The 21,026-nt window shown below is 38.2% G+C and overlaps 1 protein-coding gene across 11 annotated transcripts in view; it reads right to left on the bottom strand.

The window, feature by feature from the left end:
* EYA1 (EYA transcriptional coactivator and phosphatase 1) overlaps nt 1–21,026 on the bottom strand; it is a 353,650-nt gene that overhangs the window by 141,105 nt on the left and 191,519 nt on the right. For 10 of the 11 annotated variants that reach the window (XM_032869202.1, XM_032869209.1, XM_032869210.1 and 7 more), the window contains one exon: nt 1,909–1,986. In XM_032869202.1, coding sequence (XP_032725093.1) covers nt 1,909–1,986 — 78 coding nt within the window. Of the gene's footprint in view, nt 1–1,908; nt 1,987–5,696; nt 5,787–21,026 lie in introns of those variants that run through there. The other variant, XM_032869211.1, reaches the window with a different exon arrangement.

Raw genomic sequence — 21,026 nt, 5'->3', positions numbered from 1 at the left:
TCACCTTAACCTGTCTCTCTGCCTCACATACCCCCTATACTCATTGGTTACTATGCCATAAATTAAGGTGTCTTTGCAATTGAGGTGTATTTGCAAATACACCTTAATCCACCATCTTTCCATAACACTGCCAGCACCTTATGTCAGGTCTTCATGATTTCTTGCCCAAACTAAAACAAATATACTGTACCTGATCCCTCTACTTCTGTTCTCCAGCCCCCTCCCTCCTGCTATGGTCAGGATTCTGTATGTGAATTGATCATGCAACTCCTTTCTTCTGACGCCTCCCACTGTACTCAGGATACAATGCAAACATCATGTAGGACACAAATGCCTCTTTAGACTCTACCCTGACCCTGTCTGGCATGCCATCACCACTCACGCTGTGCACACCTGGAATGCTGAACCATTGGCAATTCCAAATTCCATGCCTCTATGTCCTGGTCTCCTCCCATGGAATGTTCTATCTGTCCAACTTCTCCTTCCCCAGGTCTATGTATGCTTTATTCCTACTCCTATTTGAATGCTGAGAGCAGGCATCTCCTCCAGGAAATCTTTCCTGATCTCCCATCCCAACCCAGTCTCTGTTGGGTCCCTTCCTGGGGGACCCCTTCTTGGGGATCCCTGGCCTTCGCTCTGGAAAGAGCAAACCATAATATGATGGTCTGGTCATTTATTCACCCTACTAAGCCCCCAAACCAGGGCCATTCTCATATACCTATTCATCTGTAATAGCAGCAAGCACATTCTCTGGCATAAGTCAAATTCTAGTAAGTGTTTTATAAAAGAACTCATGGGTATAACACCCTTTTGTTATTTCCTTATTGTTTCCATCTGGTATCATTAGTATAAAAGTTAGGCATTCGTATTTCATGTTATATAATATGTATAATTCCTTTTAGTTGTGGTGTATATTAAATAAGAGACCCTGAGAGCTGGAGTAAGTCAATTACAAACTTTTGTAAAGTATAGCATTTCCATTCAAGAGGTTTGGTAAACACAGCAGAGGATAAGAAAAAGGTTAAAAATTTTAAGAATTACATATGATAGAAATATTTTTTTTATTGAAATAGTCCAAGCTGGGTGTGCCTGGGTGGCTCAATGGGTTAAGGCCTCTGCCTTCAGCTCAGGTCATGATTCCGGGGTCCTGGGATCGAGCCCCACATCAGGCTCTCCGCTCCTCGGGGAGCCTGCTTTCTCCTCTCTCTCTCTGCCCGCCTCTCTGCCCACTTGTGATCTCTGTCTCTCAAATAAATAAATAAAATCTTAAAAAAAAAAAAAATAGTCCAAGCTGGGTAATTTGGCAAATATATAATCACAACCTCACCATTACTTTATTACCACAATGACTTTCTTATCAGTAATTTCATTAGCAAAGACACAAAACTTGGGTATTTTGTTTGTTGGAGGCAAACTTTGTTAATGTGAAAGAGATAAAAATGAAAAAGACTGAAAGCTGCTTTATAAAGTTTAATATGGATTTATAGTTGACATGACAGTTACTTAGGAGGATGGTTCAATTAAATCTGCTTAAAGAGTCAGCAGAAGCCAAATTTTGCCCACCTAAACTTGCATAATTGGAAAAAATCATACAAATGAGGGAAGAAGGGCAGGAGTCATTAACATAACAAAGATAATTTAGTAGAAAGAAATATGAAAAACAAAACTCCTTTTGATTTTATCTCCTTTATAAGATATCAACATTTTCAGCAAATACTTTGTAACATTGGATAAAAACAAGAGAATTGCAGGTACAGGACTCTGAGTAAAGTTATTTACAATTTTATGCTACATACACACATGTTTATACACACATACATATACACATAGAGATATACTTGCATATATAAATAAACTAAGAAAAACTATGTTTTGAATTAATGTGAAAATCTAATATTTATTCCTTACCTGAACCTGAGAAATTGTCTAAAGACCCGTCTGTTGTTGTTGAAACTATTTCACTGCTGCTCATTGGCTCTGTTTTAACTACAAAAATAAACAACATATAGGATATATCCAATTAATAGTTATTTGTAAAGGCATGGTAGAGAAGTTATATTCAAAAGAGTTACAAGAAAATCATTTTAAAAAATAGTCTTTCAATATTTGAATGTAATTCAGATTAATACTTATAGAATTTTTTTAAAAACATACACATTAACTATTTAATCCCTAAGGAAACAACCCATTATAACAAGCTATCCTTTGAAAGAAACACTTTAAAAGTAGTTAAACTCATTACCTTACATATTAATTGAATTGCTTATTTACAAATAATTTATCTCTTAAAATTTACATGATGAGGATGTGAGAGTGTTTCCTTGGTTATGTAGCCATTTAGCCAAACAGAGCCCAAAGGGTAGAATAAAAAGACTTGGAGTAGGAAATAATGCTGGTAGGTTTTCACCATGCTTAAGGACAGGCACAGGCACAGACATGCATGTGTGTGTGTGTGTGTGTGCGCACCCACACACTCATACATGCACACAAACACACACTCTCTTGGTTATCCAATATGGCTAAAGAACATAGTGCTCAGTTTAATGGGTAATTATTACCACTCAGCCAAACCTGGCTGCCAACATGTCAATATCTGATGTACACTTAGTACAAAACCATGCTAAGTGTAAATGAGGCAGAAATTAACTTTTTCATTCCAAAATAAAACAAACAGCAGATAGTTTGTGGAAAACATTTTGATCTTTAGTAAATTCCTTTGTGGCTATACAATAAAAAATTTAGATTTATGTTGCAGGTTTATGATAGCAACCCAACCCATTGATATAGTGATGGTATTATTGACCCTATTAAGCAAATAAGCCAGACCACAGAACATTTGCCTTTTTCCCTAGATTTAGTTTTATTTTGTTTTAATGAAGAGATAGCATTATTGCTTTCCTTAGAAACAACTGGTGGTGTGCTATCATTGGAATCTGTGCCCCACTTTGTAGACATTACACATTCCCACTAACGGGGTTTCAGAAAAAAATGCAGTAATACCTCAGAGGCTACTTAAAAATCAGTAACATGTTTTCTAAAACAAGGTCCTACACCAAGAGAATATTTGGGGTGGATTCTCATGAGTACGTACATTCTGAAATGGGAAAGAATGATGGAGAAAATGCAGCTTTTTCCTTCTCTCAGCATTGCCAATCTCTAACAAACATCAAGCAAAGAACATTCACCCTCCTTGACCTGTGAATCTTCTACTAATGCATAATGAGTTTTCAAACAGACATTATAAATAGTTGCAGCAGATAGTCACTTCCAAAAAATTAATTATTTAGACTGCTTCTAAACAAAGTTGAAAAATAAAGCCAGTGAGCCTACTGGGAATCACTCCAACTGATTGTTTTAATGGAGACCAGACAATAGTGTAACTGTTGTTAAAAGTCTTAGTTGATGCTAATAAATTCTGACATAAGCCTATATTTCCCTTTTCTCTTCACACCTCCAGGCAATCAAATGACCTTGCTCTTCATAATCATTACACTGCCATAGATTATGGAAAGCAGGTCCTCTGGTGAACAGCTCCAAATTATCCTACCCAGTTATCCACATCCTATCTACCCTTCCTGAAAGAACTCATACAGTGCCCTGTACGTATAAGGCAATAGCTCTATTTTACACTCTGTACTAGTCAGATTACCACAGGGATCTGAACTCAGAATCGAATACCATATACCTATCAAAGATGAGAACCAGACCCAAGGAGAAGAGGTCATATAAAGTGCCTACTATTGTCAGACTACAGACATTATGATTAATTATTTTAAATAATTCTCCAAGTAGGTCTCAGAGCACAACTCACAAACTCCTTAGTTGGTTGGGTACTGCCTTCTTGTTTCACATGCAAAAATGGAAACCAAAGGTATTAGGAAAATTGCCCAACATCACAAGTGGCAGAAATAGAAACTGATTTTGGATGTTTTCAAATCCAAGGTTTGAAGAAATGACAATACTTAGCACTGCCCAATAATCAGCACTATTCTACAGCAGAGCAAGGAAACTGAGGCACAGTGCCACACGCTGTGGATGTAGAAGGAAGTAAAACCCCAGCAGTCCACACCCTCCTCTAGAGTGTTAACACTTCCAGGATAGTGCACTCAAAGGAAGATCTCAAGTAGAAGCTCCACGTCTACTTGCCTGAGAAAATGGTGAAGAAATTTTCTAGTTGTACAAGATGTTAGCCCAGGTTACTTCTAAGTCTACCAAATCTCAGATCTATGATTCTGTAGATTGGACTATAAAATTACTTGGTGAAAGCTTGACTATGCCAAAACCACTCTTACTCTTGTACTCCAAAGACTTACCCTAGCTATTCTCCATATTATTAGCTTGATCAAATATAGCTTCCAGTCCCAGGAGACATATTCAATTATACTTGAAATTCCATTAAAAATAGGAAGGAAAGAAAGAGGATACTTTTTCTTTTAGGCCCCAAGTACATTGCCTTTTGCCATTGTTCAAATATACCTATCTATTCTCTAAGGAATAAAGATTCCATTTCCTAATGAATCCAATTTTTTAAAAGGCTCTGTTGAAGAGGATACACATAAAATAACTACCAGGATATTCATGATTTTTATCAGGTACTGGAATTGAATACTTTGATCACCAGGGACCTGATGCTAAAGAGCCTGGAGATTTATTGTGATGTAAAATAGTTTGACTGAAAGCTAGATGAGAAGGGACCACTTCCCCTGTTGTTGCCAAGCATACACCCACCAGTAAGTAAAAAAGACAAGACTAATCTCCAGCCACCAAACTACCAATCCTCACAAGCACTATCACATTTATAAATATGCTATAGATGATGTCATAGAGCACCTCTCCAAGGCTTTGAGTTTAAAACACCACATCCTGAACTTTTTTTTTTTCCCAGTCTTAGAGATTCAAGGTACTGTTATATCTGAGAACAATGATCCCATCTAAGCCACCTATCTGAAAAGGAAAATCTATGAAGCATCTATTCTCTTCTAAATAACTATATATTTCTAAGGGTCCTTGGTTGGCTCAGTTAAGCAGCCGACTCTTGGTTTCAGTTCAGGTCATGATCTCAGAGTCCTGGGATCAAGCCCCAAGTCAGGCTTAACACTCAGCAAGGAATCTGTTTGAGGATTCTCTCCCTCTCCCTCTGACCCTCCAAACATCTGTGCACACACTCTTTCTTTCGCTTGTTCTAAAATAAGTAAATAAATCTTTAAAAATAAACAAATAAATAAGTATACAATTATTTTATCTCTACTGTACTTTTTCTCTCATTGCAAGATTTCAGTCTATTAGAAAACAGAACTTTTATTCTCTTCTGCCCTCACTCAAGAGTCTCTCTTTACCATTCCAAGTCTTCAATCTTCCATATGATACTTTAAGCACCTACTCATCTCTAAAAAATATTCAGAAACTCTCCTTTACCTCTTCAGTCTCCACAACCCCCACCCCAGCTCTTTTGCTCAGCCATGTACTGTAGGCCCACACTATACAGGGTAACCTGCTACTCTCCAGGGGTGCCACAAACTCCCATCCATCTACGCCTTGGAGACTTGGTTCCAGAGTCAAAGACTCCAGTTATCTGCTATATGCCTTTATAAAAGTTATTTGGTCTCCAACCTTAATTATCTCACTTACAAAATTTTTTAAATGATAGCTAGATTATAGGAATGCAGGAAGGATTCATAAAAATGTATACCAAGTACCCGGTATAAGGTAGGAGTGGAAACTGTATTTATCATCATCATTAGTAGTGGCAGGATTCTGCTACACTGAATGCCTTTCTCCTGGGGAGTAGTACCAGGGAGCAATAGCAAATACAGATTGTTAAAAGCACCAGCTTCAGAATTATCAACTGAGTTTCAATCTAGCTTTGCTATTCACAGTACAAACCTGGAAAAGTTACTCAATTTCTGTGTGTCTCAGCTTCCTCATCTGTTAAATGGGGGTAACCTACTCATGCAAGGATAAGAAAAAGAGAAATGCTTAGAAATCACGGAGTACTGTCCAGTGGTTTACAAATCATTAACCCAGTCCAAAGGCCCTACTTATATAGTCATTGTATCATCAGTTAAGAGAAATCAAAGTTTTATGGGATGAAATCTACTATAAACTTTAAAGTTAAGCTTATCCTTTGGAAAGTAAATTAAAGATAAAGTCAAGCGACTTACCTAAGATCCAACATGAGGCCATTTTACTCAGGATGGCCAAAATCAAATCAAGATAACTTGAATGTAATATAAGAATGTAGAATTAATTGTGATTATATAAGAAAACTTACACGGTAATCCCCCTTCCTCTGTGGAGGCTATGTTCCAAGTCCCCCAGTAGATGCCAAAAGCATGGATAGCACCAAATCTTACACATACTATGCTTTTTCCTATACATATGAACCTATGATAAAGTTTAATTTATAAATTAGGCACAGTAAGATTAACAAAATAGAAAAATTATAATATACTATAATAAAAGTTATGTGAATATGGTCTCTCAAAATATTTTATTTTACTGAACTCACCCTCCTTCTGATGATGCGAGATGATCAAATGCCTACAGGATGAGGTGAAGTGGGGAAAAGGACATAGGCATGAGACAAAGTGTTAGGCCATTAGTGACCTTCTGATGATAGGTTAGAAGGATTGTCTACTTCTAGACAACAGTTGGTAGAACCAAGGAAAGCAAAACTGCAGATAAGGGAGTACTACTGTACTTCCATCACTACAATCTGTGTAGACAGTATCTGAAGAAATAGGCTAGCAGGAGGATCATGATGTACATGGCAATGGACATTGAGGTTTCTGGAAGAAAACATGGGCTTCTCTCTCTAGTACTATTTAGGGGGAATATACTGTAACTGGCTCATGGAAAAGATAAGTTGGTATTCCTTGACCAAGAATTTAAGTGGAGACATCTATCAGACCATTGGAGCTTGGTGACATTGCTATCAAGATCATCCAACGAACCCATTACAGCATGATTCTGTGCTCGTCAAGCAAATTCTGGTTCTACTTTGAATGTTGTAGCTATATAAATAGTCTCCAGAAAGACGATGGGTTGATTAGAGGAGTCACATGTTAAATCCATTTGGTTAATTTTTTTACCATAAATTAAGAGTGCAGTTAAAGGGAATTCACTACCAAAGGATAGCTTTGCCTGCTGGAGTAGGAGGCAGCCTTTGTGTTATGAAGAATCTGCCAAGGATTACACAGTGAAGACATGATCCCAGGTGAGCAGCAGATCCTCCCCCAGCAATATCTAAGCTAATTTTGTAACTTTTTTTTTTTTTTTCCACACTGTAATAGCATAGCTTATCTTCGCTTGGCATACACTTGGTCTTCCTTTCTATTTTGTTTCCCATTATAATGATCGAGAGCATCAAAAACCCAGTTCATTACACCTCTACTAACCTCTGACTCCTTCATCTCTTATATTTTAAGGAGACTGGCCTTCATTCCCTTTTCTTATTAAATGATTCAGCGACACCACTGCCTACAATTGTATGACCTCCAAGAAACGCCACCTTTTACTTCTTGCATTTGCTCACTTATACTGGAGTTGCTCCTCAGAACATTGTGTCTTTCCAACTTCACTGGCCCTGTCTGCAACCCAGAGCTTCCACCTTAGAGTCCCGGGTCATCTTGTTTTTCCAGGCATCTCTGTTGCCAGCTCTAATCCTAGCATTGGCAAGCCCTTGCTGTTCACTCTTCAACTGCTATTCTGGATGGTTGAGCATGGGAGAGGAGGCCACAATAGGCACGCTGACCAAATTTGTTAAATTTATGCTTTCCATGTTCTTGTGAGACATCTTGTTACTCGACAATCTCCCTTTTACATTTTTTGTGCCTGAGACAGTTTCTGTGGATTCTTTTCCACTTTCCTCAAGCCCCAATCCTCACACCTCATTCCCCATTCTCTTTGGCGCATGCCCTAACCAACTATCTTATAAAGAATGTTGAAGCTACATTAAATCTTTCAGTGATCTTCCTGCAACATCTCCCAGTTTCCTACTGGTTAATCTCAATGGAGGTTTCCTTTCCTGTAAGAGGATTTGACCTCTTAAACCTTTATTCTTAGTGCCACTGCCATATCTCCTTTGCAACAAAACTTCATTATTTGATCTCCCAGAATCCTCAATAATTCCATCTCAAAGGCTACTTCCCTTCTACTGACAAAGACAGGTCTCAGGTATCACCTTGTGCCTCTCAGAATGGCTAGAATCAAAGACAAATAACAAGTATTGGCAAGGATATGGAGAAAAAGGGAACCCTCATGCACTGTTCGTAGGGATGTAAATTGGTATAGCCACTGTGGAAAACAGTATGGGCGTTCCTCAAAAAGTTAAAAATAGAACTACCATATGGTCCAGTAATTCCACATGTGGGTATTTATGCAAAGGAAACAAAAACACTAATTTGAAAAGATATATGGTACCCTTATGATTATTGCAGCATTATTTATAATAGTCAAGATATGGAAGCAACCCAAGTGTCCATGGATAGATGAATACAGGAGATGTGATATGTGTGTATACAGACATATATATACATGTGTACATACATACATATCTAACATATATACATATTTACTCATGTGCAGGTTCTTGTAAAGTTTCTCTTTTATAGGACACATGGAATTACGTTGTTCTGAACAAAGTAGTCTCTGGAGAAGACATATTAACATAAAATAGTGTCTACCATTAGAATTCTGTTTATTAAAAGAGGACCCTGCTTGGAGCCTTCAAAAGAGAGGTAAATTACATGGATTTGAATAATAACGCATGGGGCACAACCGCTCTAAGGCAAATATTAGCTACTGCTATACATAAGCCTTAAAAGAACCCTTTTAAAAGCTATACTGCATAAGACTATGCTGTATAGATAATATAAACATGTGGGACAACACACACACACATTACTCAGCTGTTAAAAAAAAAAAAAAAAAAGCTGAGATCTTGCCATTTCGACGACATGGATGGACCCATAGTATTATGCTAAGTGAAATAATTCAGACATAGAAAGACAAATACCATATGATTTCACTTATATGTGGAATCTAAAAAGCAAAACAAAGGAACAAACAAACAAAAAGCTGAAACAGAGCTGTAAATGCAGAGAACAAATTATGGCTGCCAGAGGGGAGGGAGGCAGGGGCAGGTACAAAATGAATGAAGGTGATTAGGTAATAAACGCTTTCCATTGTGGAATAAATGAGTCAAAGCAATAAAAAGCCCAGCACAGGGAATACAGTCAATGGTACTGTAATCAAGCTGTATGGTGACAGATGGTAGCAACACCTGTGGTGAGCATAGCATAACATGGAGACTTGTCAAATCACTATGTTGTACACCTGAAACTCACTGTAACATTTTGTGTCATGTATACGCTAATTTAAAGAGCAGGTTTCCCTAAATTTTTAAGTCTTCCTTCAACCATGATACTTTTCGCCCTTCTTTCATCACCGAGTTTCCTAAAAATTTGCCTTGAAATCTAGAACATCTATTCTTTCTTTAGTCTTTTCCATCATCCCTTTATAGCTGCTATTTTACTAAAAGGACTTTCCTAATTGCCCACATCATACTTTTCCCAGTTCTGGTTTTCCTTAATTCTTATACAGAATGGGCCTTCCTCTGATTCTCTTATCATTGACCAATACAACACGGCGACATTTTCCCCCACCCCCTTAGATCTATCTCCTTCTCTGGATTTTCTTCCCTCTGCTTATTCTGTGGTTTTTTAATTCTATGCTATTCTTACCTGTCTGAATGTTTCTCTAGTCCTTCCTTGCCAGAGGTTTAAAAAATCATCTTTAGGGGCGCCTGGGTGGCTCAGTGTGTTAAAGCCTCTGCCTTCGGCTCAGGTTGTGGGATCGAGCCCCGCATCGGGCTCCCTGCTCGGCGGGGAGCCTGCTTCCCCCCCCTCCCCCCCGCCCCCTTTGCCTGCCTCTCTGCCTGCTTGTGATCTCTGTCAAATAAATAAATAAAATCTTTTAAAAAAAATTATCTTTATGTGAGGACTCCCAAATCTCTATCGATCAGCGCATCTTTTTCACAGGAATCAATCCCCACATCCCACTTACACAAGGCTCTTGCCTGGATCGGTGTGGAACTCAACCTACTCAAACATAAAATCTTCATTTTATTCCTCTGTAATGGTCATGTCACTTAGACGGAAAGTTTCCTTTTCGCCCCATGTCCTCCCAGATCCCCTCTCCTCATACCCTACTGCCAGGTCTACAATTTCTACCACTGTAATCTTTCCCAACCATCTTTTTTCTAACTTCACAGCCACTATCCCAATTACTTTATATCTCTTCTCTTGTAAAAGTTGGCAATTGGCCGTTCCACTTTAAGCAGAAGCCGATCTCTCTCCATAGCTTAGATTTGAGTGAGTCACTAGTTGCTCTGAGGTTTTCAGCTCTCCATGTTCTCCTGAATTAAGCTATCAAGTTACATCCCTTGATCATGTTTTAAAGCCCCCTTATACACTGTAACACCAAGATGGTTTTTTGTTTTTTGTTTTTTTTTGCTTTACTTCCTATTTGTGTAATAACTAGTAACTTACAAGAACACAAAAGTACTACAAAATACACGGTCACATCTAATTGTCCTAACTTTTCTTTGTGAAACTATTATCCCATTTTGCAGATCATGAAACATGACTGTATATGTTCAATATTTAAACCAAACTGGCCTACTGAGATGCTTAATACATCCCCAAACCCATGGTTTTGCTAATGCCTTTCCCTTTAACAAAATTTCCATCTGACTAAATCCCACAGTTTCTTCAAGGTTCAAAGTTGCAACTGTTTTGCTAAGTCTTGCTTGATCTACTACTCAAGACTGATTTTCCTTTTCTTGAGGTACTAAATCTGAGTTTGTACCTCCTTTAGAAAATACATCCTATTCTACCTCATTTTACATTTCAGTCTTATCCATTTTAATACATTATAAATTTCTTTACGGTAGGAACTACTTCTTTTTATATCCCTACGGAACTTAGCAAAACACCTGACACATAGTTGAAACTCAATATTCATTGAGAGAATAAGGTAAAAATGTACAACTGACTTACATCTGACTTTATACTGCTAGGCACATTGCACAGAGCAATTAACAATAATACTATATATGCTCAAAAGTAAGATGACATTTTATTCCTCCCAAATTATCATCAGCAATATATGTGCAGGTTCTTGTAAAACCTCTCTCCTAAGACACATTGTTACATTATTTTGAACAAAATAATGGAGAAGACACATTAACATAAAATAGTGTCTACCATTGGAATATTTGTTTGTTAAAAGAGGAACGGGCCTGGATCCTTCAAAAGTGAGGTAAATTACATGGCTTTAATGATAATGCATGGGAAGGGCGCCAGGGTGGCTCAGTTGGTTAGGTGGCTGCCTTCAGCTCAGGTCACGATCCCAGGGTCCTGGGATCAAGTCCCGGATCAGGCTCCTTGCTCAGCGGAGAGCCTGCTTCTCCTTTTCCCTCTGCCTGCTGCTCTGCCTACTTGTGCTCTCTATCTCTGTCAAATAAATAAATAAAATCTTTAAAAAATAATAATAATAATGCATGGGGCATGACCATTCAAAGGCAAATATTAGCTACTGCTAATATACAGACCTTAAAAAGAACTTTTAAAAGCTACACTGCACAAGACTATGTTGTTTAGATAACAAATATAAACTTGTGGGACAAAATAAAAACATAACCACCATAATATTACGTTACTGTTTGGATTCAATGACAATATCACTCATGGATTTAATGAGTACTCATTCTCAAACCCTGAGGCAGAAGTGCAATGTAGGTTTTTGAAAATTGTGTCAAATGATGGAAGTGGCATCAAGGGATACCAAACGCCTACGTGAAGAGAATGAATAAAATGAAGAATGAATAAAATGATGACATGAAATAAGAAAGTGGAAAACAGCAATATTCCTAAATTTATACATTTTATGTGACACTTTTTAAAGACATAGTATTAAATTAATAAATATTGTCAGCAGCCACTTAGCCATTTTTTATCTAAAAATGTGTATGTCCATGAAGCAAATGTGTTGCTTTGGGTAGTTCCCATTTAGAAAACGAGGCATTCCTTAATAAGCGCTTGTTGGCCCTGGCGCAGGATTATTATCCCTCCAAAATTTTATAGTTCGAGCCACCCATGCTCTTTTGCCTAAAAGAGGGTAGAAAAATATCAGTTTTTCAAAATGTCACACCTTATACAACCCTATGAAAAACCAAGCAACATGTAGAGACTACAGATAGAACCTGAGTGTATACAGGGCCCGTAAGAACGGTCAATTTCAGAACCTGTTATTCACAGAAGTGTAGCACGTGCAGTCTACTGGAGCAGCACCGTGCAATGGCTTCTGCAGAGTTGACCCTTTTTAGTAAAAGAAATGCCTCATGGTAAATGATGACCGCTCCTTTGAAAGGTCTCTTGAGATTTCACTGTCCTTTTCTGGGACTCTCCTACTTGCCACTCGAGCTCAGATCCCTGACCCATAAAATCTGGGCAGACGACATGAGCCTCTGTAGGACTGTTCACCTCTCCCCCATTCCAGGCTTTCCTTGAAATTGCTGCAGATTAATACCTAAAACACTTTCACCCTATCAAGCCCTTGCTCAAAGTATTGCGTGGCTTCTCTACTGGCTCCAGGATGAAGTCCAAATTCCTCAGTCTAATATTCAGAGTCCTCCACAGTTTGGCTCCAGCTGGTCCTTCCACCCTTATCTACTATCAATTCCTTCTTCAGCTAAACTACTCTCCTCACAGTCTCCCAAACTATCCTACCTTTGTTCAGATTGGTCCCTCATTTCTAATGCATTCCATCTCTTCTCAGCCTATTCAAATTCTACCCATTTCCCAACACTCAGCTCAGATTCCATCTTCTTCTTGAAGCCTGGCCAGACCTCAGCAAGCTGAAGAGCTCTTTTTCCAAATTCTGAGAGCACTTTTGTTTGGATCAGTGGCTTCTAACCTTCTTGAGAATGAAGCCCTCTTTCTAACACCGAAATATTTTGGAACACGAATGACAGACTACTTTTAATCTGCTGATAGAGAAATCGCATAATGACAAAAAACCTACTGTGAATGTTCAGACATGAGAACGTGTATTTTAATGAAGATAACAGAATGTCCCCCTGTGAAAAAGAGTTAAACATACATGTGGCCTGTTAATTTCCTCATCCTACAGACAAAGCTTTTTACACAAAAGCATTTGCAGAACTCAATACTAGCTCTACAGCTCCCAGGGATCTCTCAGCCACACATGGAAAATTCCACCTTCATAACTCAACTGACATTAAGTGGGAGCTTTGAATTTGGTCTCAATTTTCAAAAAGTCTCACCTCCCCCAACCAGACTGTGACTTCCTTAAGGCAGCAGTCGTGTCATATACTTTTTTGTATTACTGTTAGATTCTGGAATAGTTCTTTGTACAAAAATAAGACAAAACAAAACAAAACAATAAATATTGTTTTTTGTTAATGTTTCCCTCCTAAGACACGTTAAGTATTGTAGGTTCACTTTTTTCACCAATATTTTATTATAACATTTTTCATACATATAGAAAAGTTAAGGGGTACCTGGGTGGCTTAGTCAGCTAAGCATCTGTCCCAGGATCCCAAAATCCAGCCCCATGTCCTCCTCCTCCCTGCTGGGCAGGAAGTCTGGTTCTCCCTATCCCCCTGCTCTTGTTCTCTCACTCACTCACTCTATCAAATAAATAAGAAAAATCTTAAAAAAAAAAAAAAAAGCATATGGTGAATAGCCATAAACCAACCACCTAAATCTCATAATTAACATTACCATATTTACTTTTCCCTAACTATTTCTTACAAAACCAACTTATTTTTTACGCATTTCAAAATAAGTTACATAAACAATATATAGTCCCTCAACACTTCACCATTTACATAATCAACTAGAATTCATGTGTGTTTCTGATTCTTCTTTCTGTTAATTAAGATGTATACATAACTCAGTATACAAACTTTAAATGTGTCATGTAATGACTTTTAACAGATACCTACAGTTTCGATTTCTAACTATTTTGATATAACTAGTTTGTTATAATAATGGAAGCATGACACAATAGTATGAAAAGGTTGCTCTAATATTAAAAATTAAAGTAGTAATATTCTCATTTTATGATATAGGTGATATTTAACTAGAATTTTAGAACGGAAAAGGAATAATTTAAATTGAAGTTTATGTTTATTGAGCACCTACTATAATGTTGAGCATTGTGTTAAGTATTTTATAAGCAGTAGTTCTTTTGTTCCTCATGGTGAATTTATGAAATATTTATTACAACAGTCACATTTTAAAAGATGAGGAAACTGCAGCTTAAAGGTATCTAAACACTAGCCTAAGGTCACATAGCTAGTTTCAATTTTTTTTTTTTTTTTTTTTGGATTGCCATCTTCCATGAAAACTTTAAGAAGTGAAAACTCAAACATTTTCTAACTAGGGCTTTAACATCCTTAACCATTGCTCTGATGGAAATCTGAACAATCAGCAAACCGAACAGCCATAGGAAAAGTCCCAGAATACCAGGGCACTGAATAAAACTGTATCAGTGTATGTTGCAAATTAGCGGATGGTAAAATAAACTAGTATATGAAGATTGGAAGCAGATGAGCTGGCTCAGACTCAGAACCTCAATCATATCAATCTGGAAAAATGGTTTACTTGCCTAAAACATAATCAACCTACCAAATTTACATCTCAGATCATGCTTTTCCCCCATGTTTTCCCATTCTTCACCAATTTGCAGGAGTACCCAGTACCCTACCCTTATTATGTATTAACTGAGCAAGTACTTGCTGAGCAGCCCAGATACTCAGGGTACCTGTAACAGCCGTTAGACAGTGTGAAGGACCTCAGAGGAAGAGAAAATATCCCTCCTTCCATGGAGACACAGTAGCCAGTCCCAGCAGATTTTTAAAATATAATATTTCTAACTACTTAATAACAGCTTCTGTTTTTTGAGTGTGTAGTAGATGCTAGGAAGTATGCTTAGTATTTTATTTTACTTTTTATTTTTTTCTTTTAAGACTTATTTGAGAGAGAAAAAGAGCAGGAGGAGGACAGGGAGGGAGAGACTCCCTGCGGAGCACTGAGCTCAACGCAGGGCTCTATCCCAGATCACGACCTGAGCTGAAACCAACAGTCAGACGCTCCACTGACCGCATCACCCAGGCACCACGATGCTCAGGATCTTAAATAGACATTGCCATAATACCACGATAACACTGCAACCTCCATTTCATACTGGAGAAAAAACAAGGTTCAGAGATCATAGATGATGATGATCCCGGTAATAATAATAATAACCAATGACTATTAATCACTTCCTAGGAGTCACATTGTTTTCAAAGTGCCTTTTTTTTTTTTTTTTTTTAAGATTTTTTTTTTTTATTTATTTATTTGACAGAGAGAGATCACAAGTAGGCAGAGAGGCAGGCAGAGAGAGAGGAAGGGAAGCAGGCTCCCCGCCGAGCAGAGAGCCCGACGCGGGACTCGATCCCAGGACCCCGAGATCATGACCCGAGCCGAAGGCAGCGGCTTAACCCACTGAGCCACCCAGGCGCCCCTCAAAGTGCTTTATACCAATTCATGTAACCATCCTTGCAACCCTACAGGTAGGTGCTATTTTTATCTTCATTTTACAGACCAGGAAGCAGAGGCAGAGGACTTAAGTAATCATTCAGCACCACACTAGATAACTGGTATATGGCGGAGCCCCTCTCAAAACCCACATGTTACATTGTTAGTAAATAGCTAACCTGCAATTTTTTTTTTAGCCAGGGTTAGTCTGACTGCAAAATCCACATTCTCCCCATCATGCAATACTGTCTTTCTGTATTTTTAATATTATGCCTTCTCCATTTTCTTTAAGGCAAACATCGGATGTAAATTTGTACTGAAATAACGTGTAAGTTAAGTACATGATTTCAGACAAAAATGTCCTCATAGCTTTTCACCTGGAATCTTTTCTCACCACCCACCATCCCTTGAATACAGCTGCAGAGGACCACTGGAGTCAATATTTGAAACACAGACTCTACCATCTCACTCTCCTGGTTGTGGGCCTCTAGGTTGTTCAGCTCCCACAGGATTGAATCCAAACTCCTGAACTTCGTACATAAGGCCTTTCTTCATCTGCTTTGGGCCACTGTCTTAGCCCCGTTGTTTTTGACTCTGCACATGTCCCTCTCCAAACATCACACACACACACATGCACACACACACATACACACACACACACACAATACCCCCGAGATTAGGGTTATCTTTGCCATGGCTCTGCAATTCATGTTCTTTCTTCCTTTCTGGCTTGACACCCAGTGTTTTTCCACTTCTTTTTCAAGACCCATTTTAAGTATTACCTGTGTGCAGAAACCATCCTCAATCACCCCAGTCATAATTAGGTCCCCACCTCTCTGCATAATATAGCCCTTGTTATAAAGTATAGTGGTCATCTGATTATAGGTCTGCAAATCACAGTAGACCGTAAACTTCTCCTTGGCAATTTGATATCCGGTACATTTCTAGACACAAATCACCACGTATTCCTTGAATGAATGAACAATGCAATGCTGAATATACAGTGTGATACATATTCTATTTTTATAGATACATACATGCAGACTTTCTCACTATAGTATGTCCATATCCTTATTCTTGAAATTTTTCGTCTTTTAGAATGTTCACCTCCACTCACGACTCCTTACCACCCTTGTAAGGATACTAACCCTAAGTGTACTAACTACCTGATCTTTATATAATTCAGTCATGTCTTGGCCTGTGGGGAAGTTACTTCATTATTCCTAAATACTATGACGTCCAATAGGAGTAGTTTCCATGAGTAAATGAATTAATTAGTACAGGTCAAAGGCAAGTCAGTTATGTAGGTCAAGTTCAAACTCAGCAGCCACGTTGACTGTGGATGTCGTCTGGGAGGATGACCTATATAACGATAATAGAAATTGGTCTGTGAAGTCATCCTTTTCAAAATTTTAAAAACAGGCTTTAGATACTCACTGGAGCTGTTCATGCCTTTAGATAAAATGAATGGTTCTCTTCTCTTGTAATCACTTGCCTGCATTGTTTGCTTAGTCATCTAGGGCATTCATTCAACAAATATTTGTTGACTGCTTAATCGTTGCCAGGACTTCCGCTAGACGCTGAGGACACAGCAGTGAACAGGTCTATCCTTGCCTTTAGGGAACCTAGAGACTCTACTACGCGAAACACATACAAACAGAGGTTGCCCTTCCTTCACTGAAGCATAGGCTTAGATGGGGTAACATAACAATTTCTTAAGGCAGATACATTATGTCAGTAAGAGCCAAGTTATTTGGCTATGGGGGAATCCACGTTTAGAGTGTAAAGAAGGTGGGTTTTGAAATCATTCTCACATGAGAATCTCTTCTCCAAAACAGTTACTATGCTGTGTAAACTCTTTTAAAATGAGGTACATAAAATGCGGATAAAATACGGTATGCAGAGGGTAGAATGATGTGCTCCATAAACAGTAAGAACTTCGTCGATTCATTTCATAGCCCTTAGCTTGTTAATGAGTATTCTTTCCACTCACAATTGCCCTGAACAGTAACAGAGGCAGTGATAAAATAGGTAAGCATATTAGATTTTGATTCATTGTATATAAAAGAAAAGTTTCCAATTTACCTTAAAGGGTGTACAGAAACATATCACCTTGGGATGTGTTTGGTAGAGTTCATCTACCGAGATATTGTAGGCATGAAGTGAAATTTTAAAAGCCAGCCAAACCAACAAATTACTGTAAACATAACAAGATTTCACTTGTAAAAGGGGCCCTAAAACTTAAGTCCTCAGCACAAATCCTTGATTATTTAGCAGTCGCTGAAGACAGCAATGCGTCAAATAACTTTGCCTACCCAAAGAATGGAAAATTTGTAATTATGTATTTTTTCCTATTGTATTGTATATTTGGAGCCAAAAATGGAAAATGAGTCACTCTTGGACTTTACTCCAAGTCAGCAAAGTGGACACACAGAGACACACCTCTTTAGCTCTATACAGTTCACTCCTGGGTGTCCTTGGCCATCGTAACAAATTAGGAATTACTTAAGGCAAAGAACCCATGAGTGAAGGATTAAGAATTAGCCAAATACTAGCACTCACTAAAGTTTCACACATCTCCCTGGAGGGAACCAGAAATGCTTCCCAGAAGACAGGACGTTCTAAAGAAGAGATTTCTGATCATACCAAACTTCTGGCCAGCCAGGGAAGGGAGGTCAGAGAAATGGGATTCTCTGAACTAATAGGCATTGGGAGTTAGGTGTAGACAGTTTCCAGAGAGTCATGAGTTTATCTAGAAGCCTAGCTCTGGCTCTCGAGACACTGTGAGCCTAGTTTCAGGCAATAAGCACTGGAGTTCCTATTCTTACTACGAAAGCTATTTATAATAAATTCTAGTATCAGCCCACCTGCAAGGCCCTACGCACCTACCACCCCTTTATCCTCGGAATTCACTTCCTACACCACCTGTTCGTTTCCCTCCACTCACACTGTCTGCACGGCAACTTGTCGCTCCTAGACAACAGCACGCATGCTCCCAAACCCTGGCTTTGGGAACTGCTGTTTCTATGGGGCCCCCAAAAAATGCTACTGAAGCTGCTTCTCTGAGTTCTACTTGGGCAATACAACCTGGTTCTCTAAGTCAAGGGAAATGTGACCAAATTTATCACCCTCCCACCCAAACTTTCTGACATAGAAAACTGTGACCCTGAGCAGTAGCAAAACTAGAACTGCTTTTTTAAATTTCACAGTAACACTGCTCCAATCCAAATGTGCATATAATAATGACTATTATAATGAAAAGCAGAGAGGACTTCCCATCTCTGTTTGATCCCAGAGAAGCCTAACAGAGAGAGATGGCTGATGGAATTATAATTAAGTCTAAGGCTTTGAAAACTAGTAAGAGACAATCCCTTAAAACTCAACCTATTGATACAATATGTTATGCACGGGTGACACCAGGAAGAAATCTCATACGCTCATGCACGTGAGAACTTAAAGACCAGAGTATAACTGCCCTGGGGACGTGTCCTCATAATGAAGTCATTCCATCATCAAAACCTCTGCCATAGGTCCTTTTACAGCTCTGGCGTTTGCTAGGGAATGGTGTTCTTCAGTTACGAAGGCATCCATGTGGCAGTGAAGGCACCAGTTTTTAGTATAAAAGTATCAGAAAAGATATTGTTAGGTGATGGGAATCACACGTTCTCTCCAAAGGTGAATACGGTGATTTTTTTTTTTTTAAAGATTTTATTTATTTGAGAGAGACAGAACACAAGTGGGAGGAAAGGGACAGAAGGAGAAGCAGACCCCCCACCGAGTGGGAAGCCCGACATGGGGCTCGAACCCGGGACCCTGGGATCATAACCCGAGCTGAAGGCAGACGCTTAACTAACTGAGCCATCCAGGTGCCCCAAATATGGTGATTTTAAAACCCAGGGTCTGAACTCAGAACTTGACTCAAATACTAAATCAGATATCAGTGGTGCCAATTACAAAGTCTGTGCCTTTAAACTTGGCATTGAAGTTTCTAAGACTCAATTTTCAGTGCGTAAAAAAACAGCAATAGTACTGTTGAACTGCCTATTTTTTAGACACGGTATGGGAGTTAATAGTTACAGAGCATTTAGTAAATTCCAAGTGTGCTCCTGGTTTTACTTATCCTCCTTACAGCCAGCCTGGGATAAGTTCTGCTATTACCCCCATTTTACAGATGAGGAGACTGAGTCTAACAGAAGCTAACACAGCTAGTAAATTGAGGAGCTGGGATTCAGATCCAGCCTCTTAACCATTATGCTGGTTGATCAGGAATTTTCTGACGATTAATGAAATAAATCATGGAGAATGGTCAGCATTATGACTAACAGTAAGTTATTTATGAACAGTAGCCATTATTATTAATTAGTAACAGGCATGTGAAAACTCTTCTTATACACAATATATAGGCAAATATCGAATCCAAAAAATATTTCCTTTATCCTTTCATGGCCTTTGCTTAAGAACAATTTATAAGAGACCAATTATGTGGCTACAGGCAAACTTAAAAGATGTCAGTTAGAAAACCTTTTACTCACAATGTCCTCTAATCTTCCAGAAAGTAAATCATGTGCAGAATGTAAACAATAATAAAATTAGATTATCATGTTTCTATCGACAACAGAATATTTGACCACAAATATACAAATATAGCCTTTAAAAAGCAGCCTGAAACCATAATTTTATACACATTCACTCCAGTTTACATATTTCTTGTAAATAAGGTTTTCTCAAAAATACTCTAGTTGGATATAACTGTATTTTACTAAATTCACATTACAGTGAGAAAAACAAATCCAGATAATTTGTTAGTGTCCTAAGCTTTGTAGAAATGATAAAACAACTTTAAAATAGCTTCTGATAATATAAATTTGTACAATTGAATTAACCTATCATCTTAAAATATGCAATACAAAATTAAATAAATTTTAAAACGCAGAAAATTTAGCCACCTAATTCAAGATTGTATCTCTTATCATCTTGGAAATCTGATATACCAATCCAAAATTACTATTTGAATTACCATCAGAATTCCTGAAACCCTATTTGTAGTGAGGATTCCAACTACATCTGGTTTTATGTCACTTAAATGCAAATTCATCTGCTGGAAGACAAGTTTAAGCTTCTTTCTGAGTTTGAATCTAAATTTACAATAGAGAAAATGCAGAATTAGAGCTCTTAGTTCCATTTGCTCACACCTCTTTTTTGCCCTTTCCCACTCCTCATCCCTAGACAACCAAAAACAAACACTCAAACTAGCAATATATGAACTGACCAATCTTAGGCTCCCATAGACATAAGACAACCAGAAAAAAACAAAGATGGAAAGAATCACTGCTTTTCAAACAAGGCCTTAATCAGGTACGTAAATAAAAATCCTTTCACTGTTATAACACTGAGTCCTTCCGTAGGAAGGTTTCC

This window comes from Lontra canadensis, unplaced genomic scaffold (assembly GCF_010015895.1).
Source record: "Lontra canadensis isolate GAN:19392208 unplaced genomic scaffold, GSC_riverotter_1.0 scaffold37, whole genome shotgun sequence".
NCBI lineage: Eukaryota > Metazoa > Chordata > Mammalia > Carnivora > Mustelidae > Lontra > Lontra canadensis.
The sequence above is the reverse complement of the archived record's forward strand: the minus strand, read 5'-3'. Positions and strand labels throughout refer to the sequence as shown.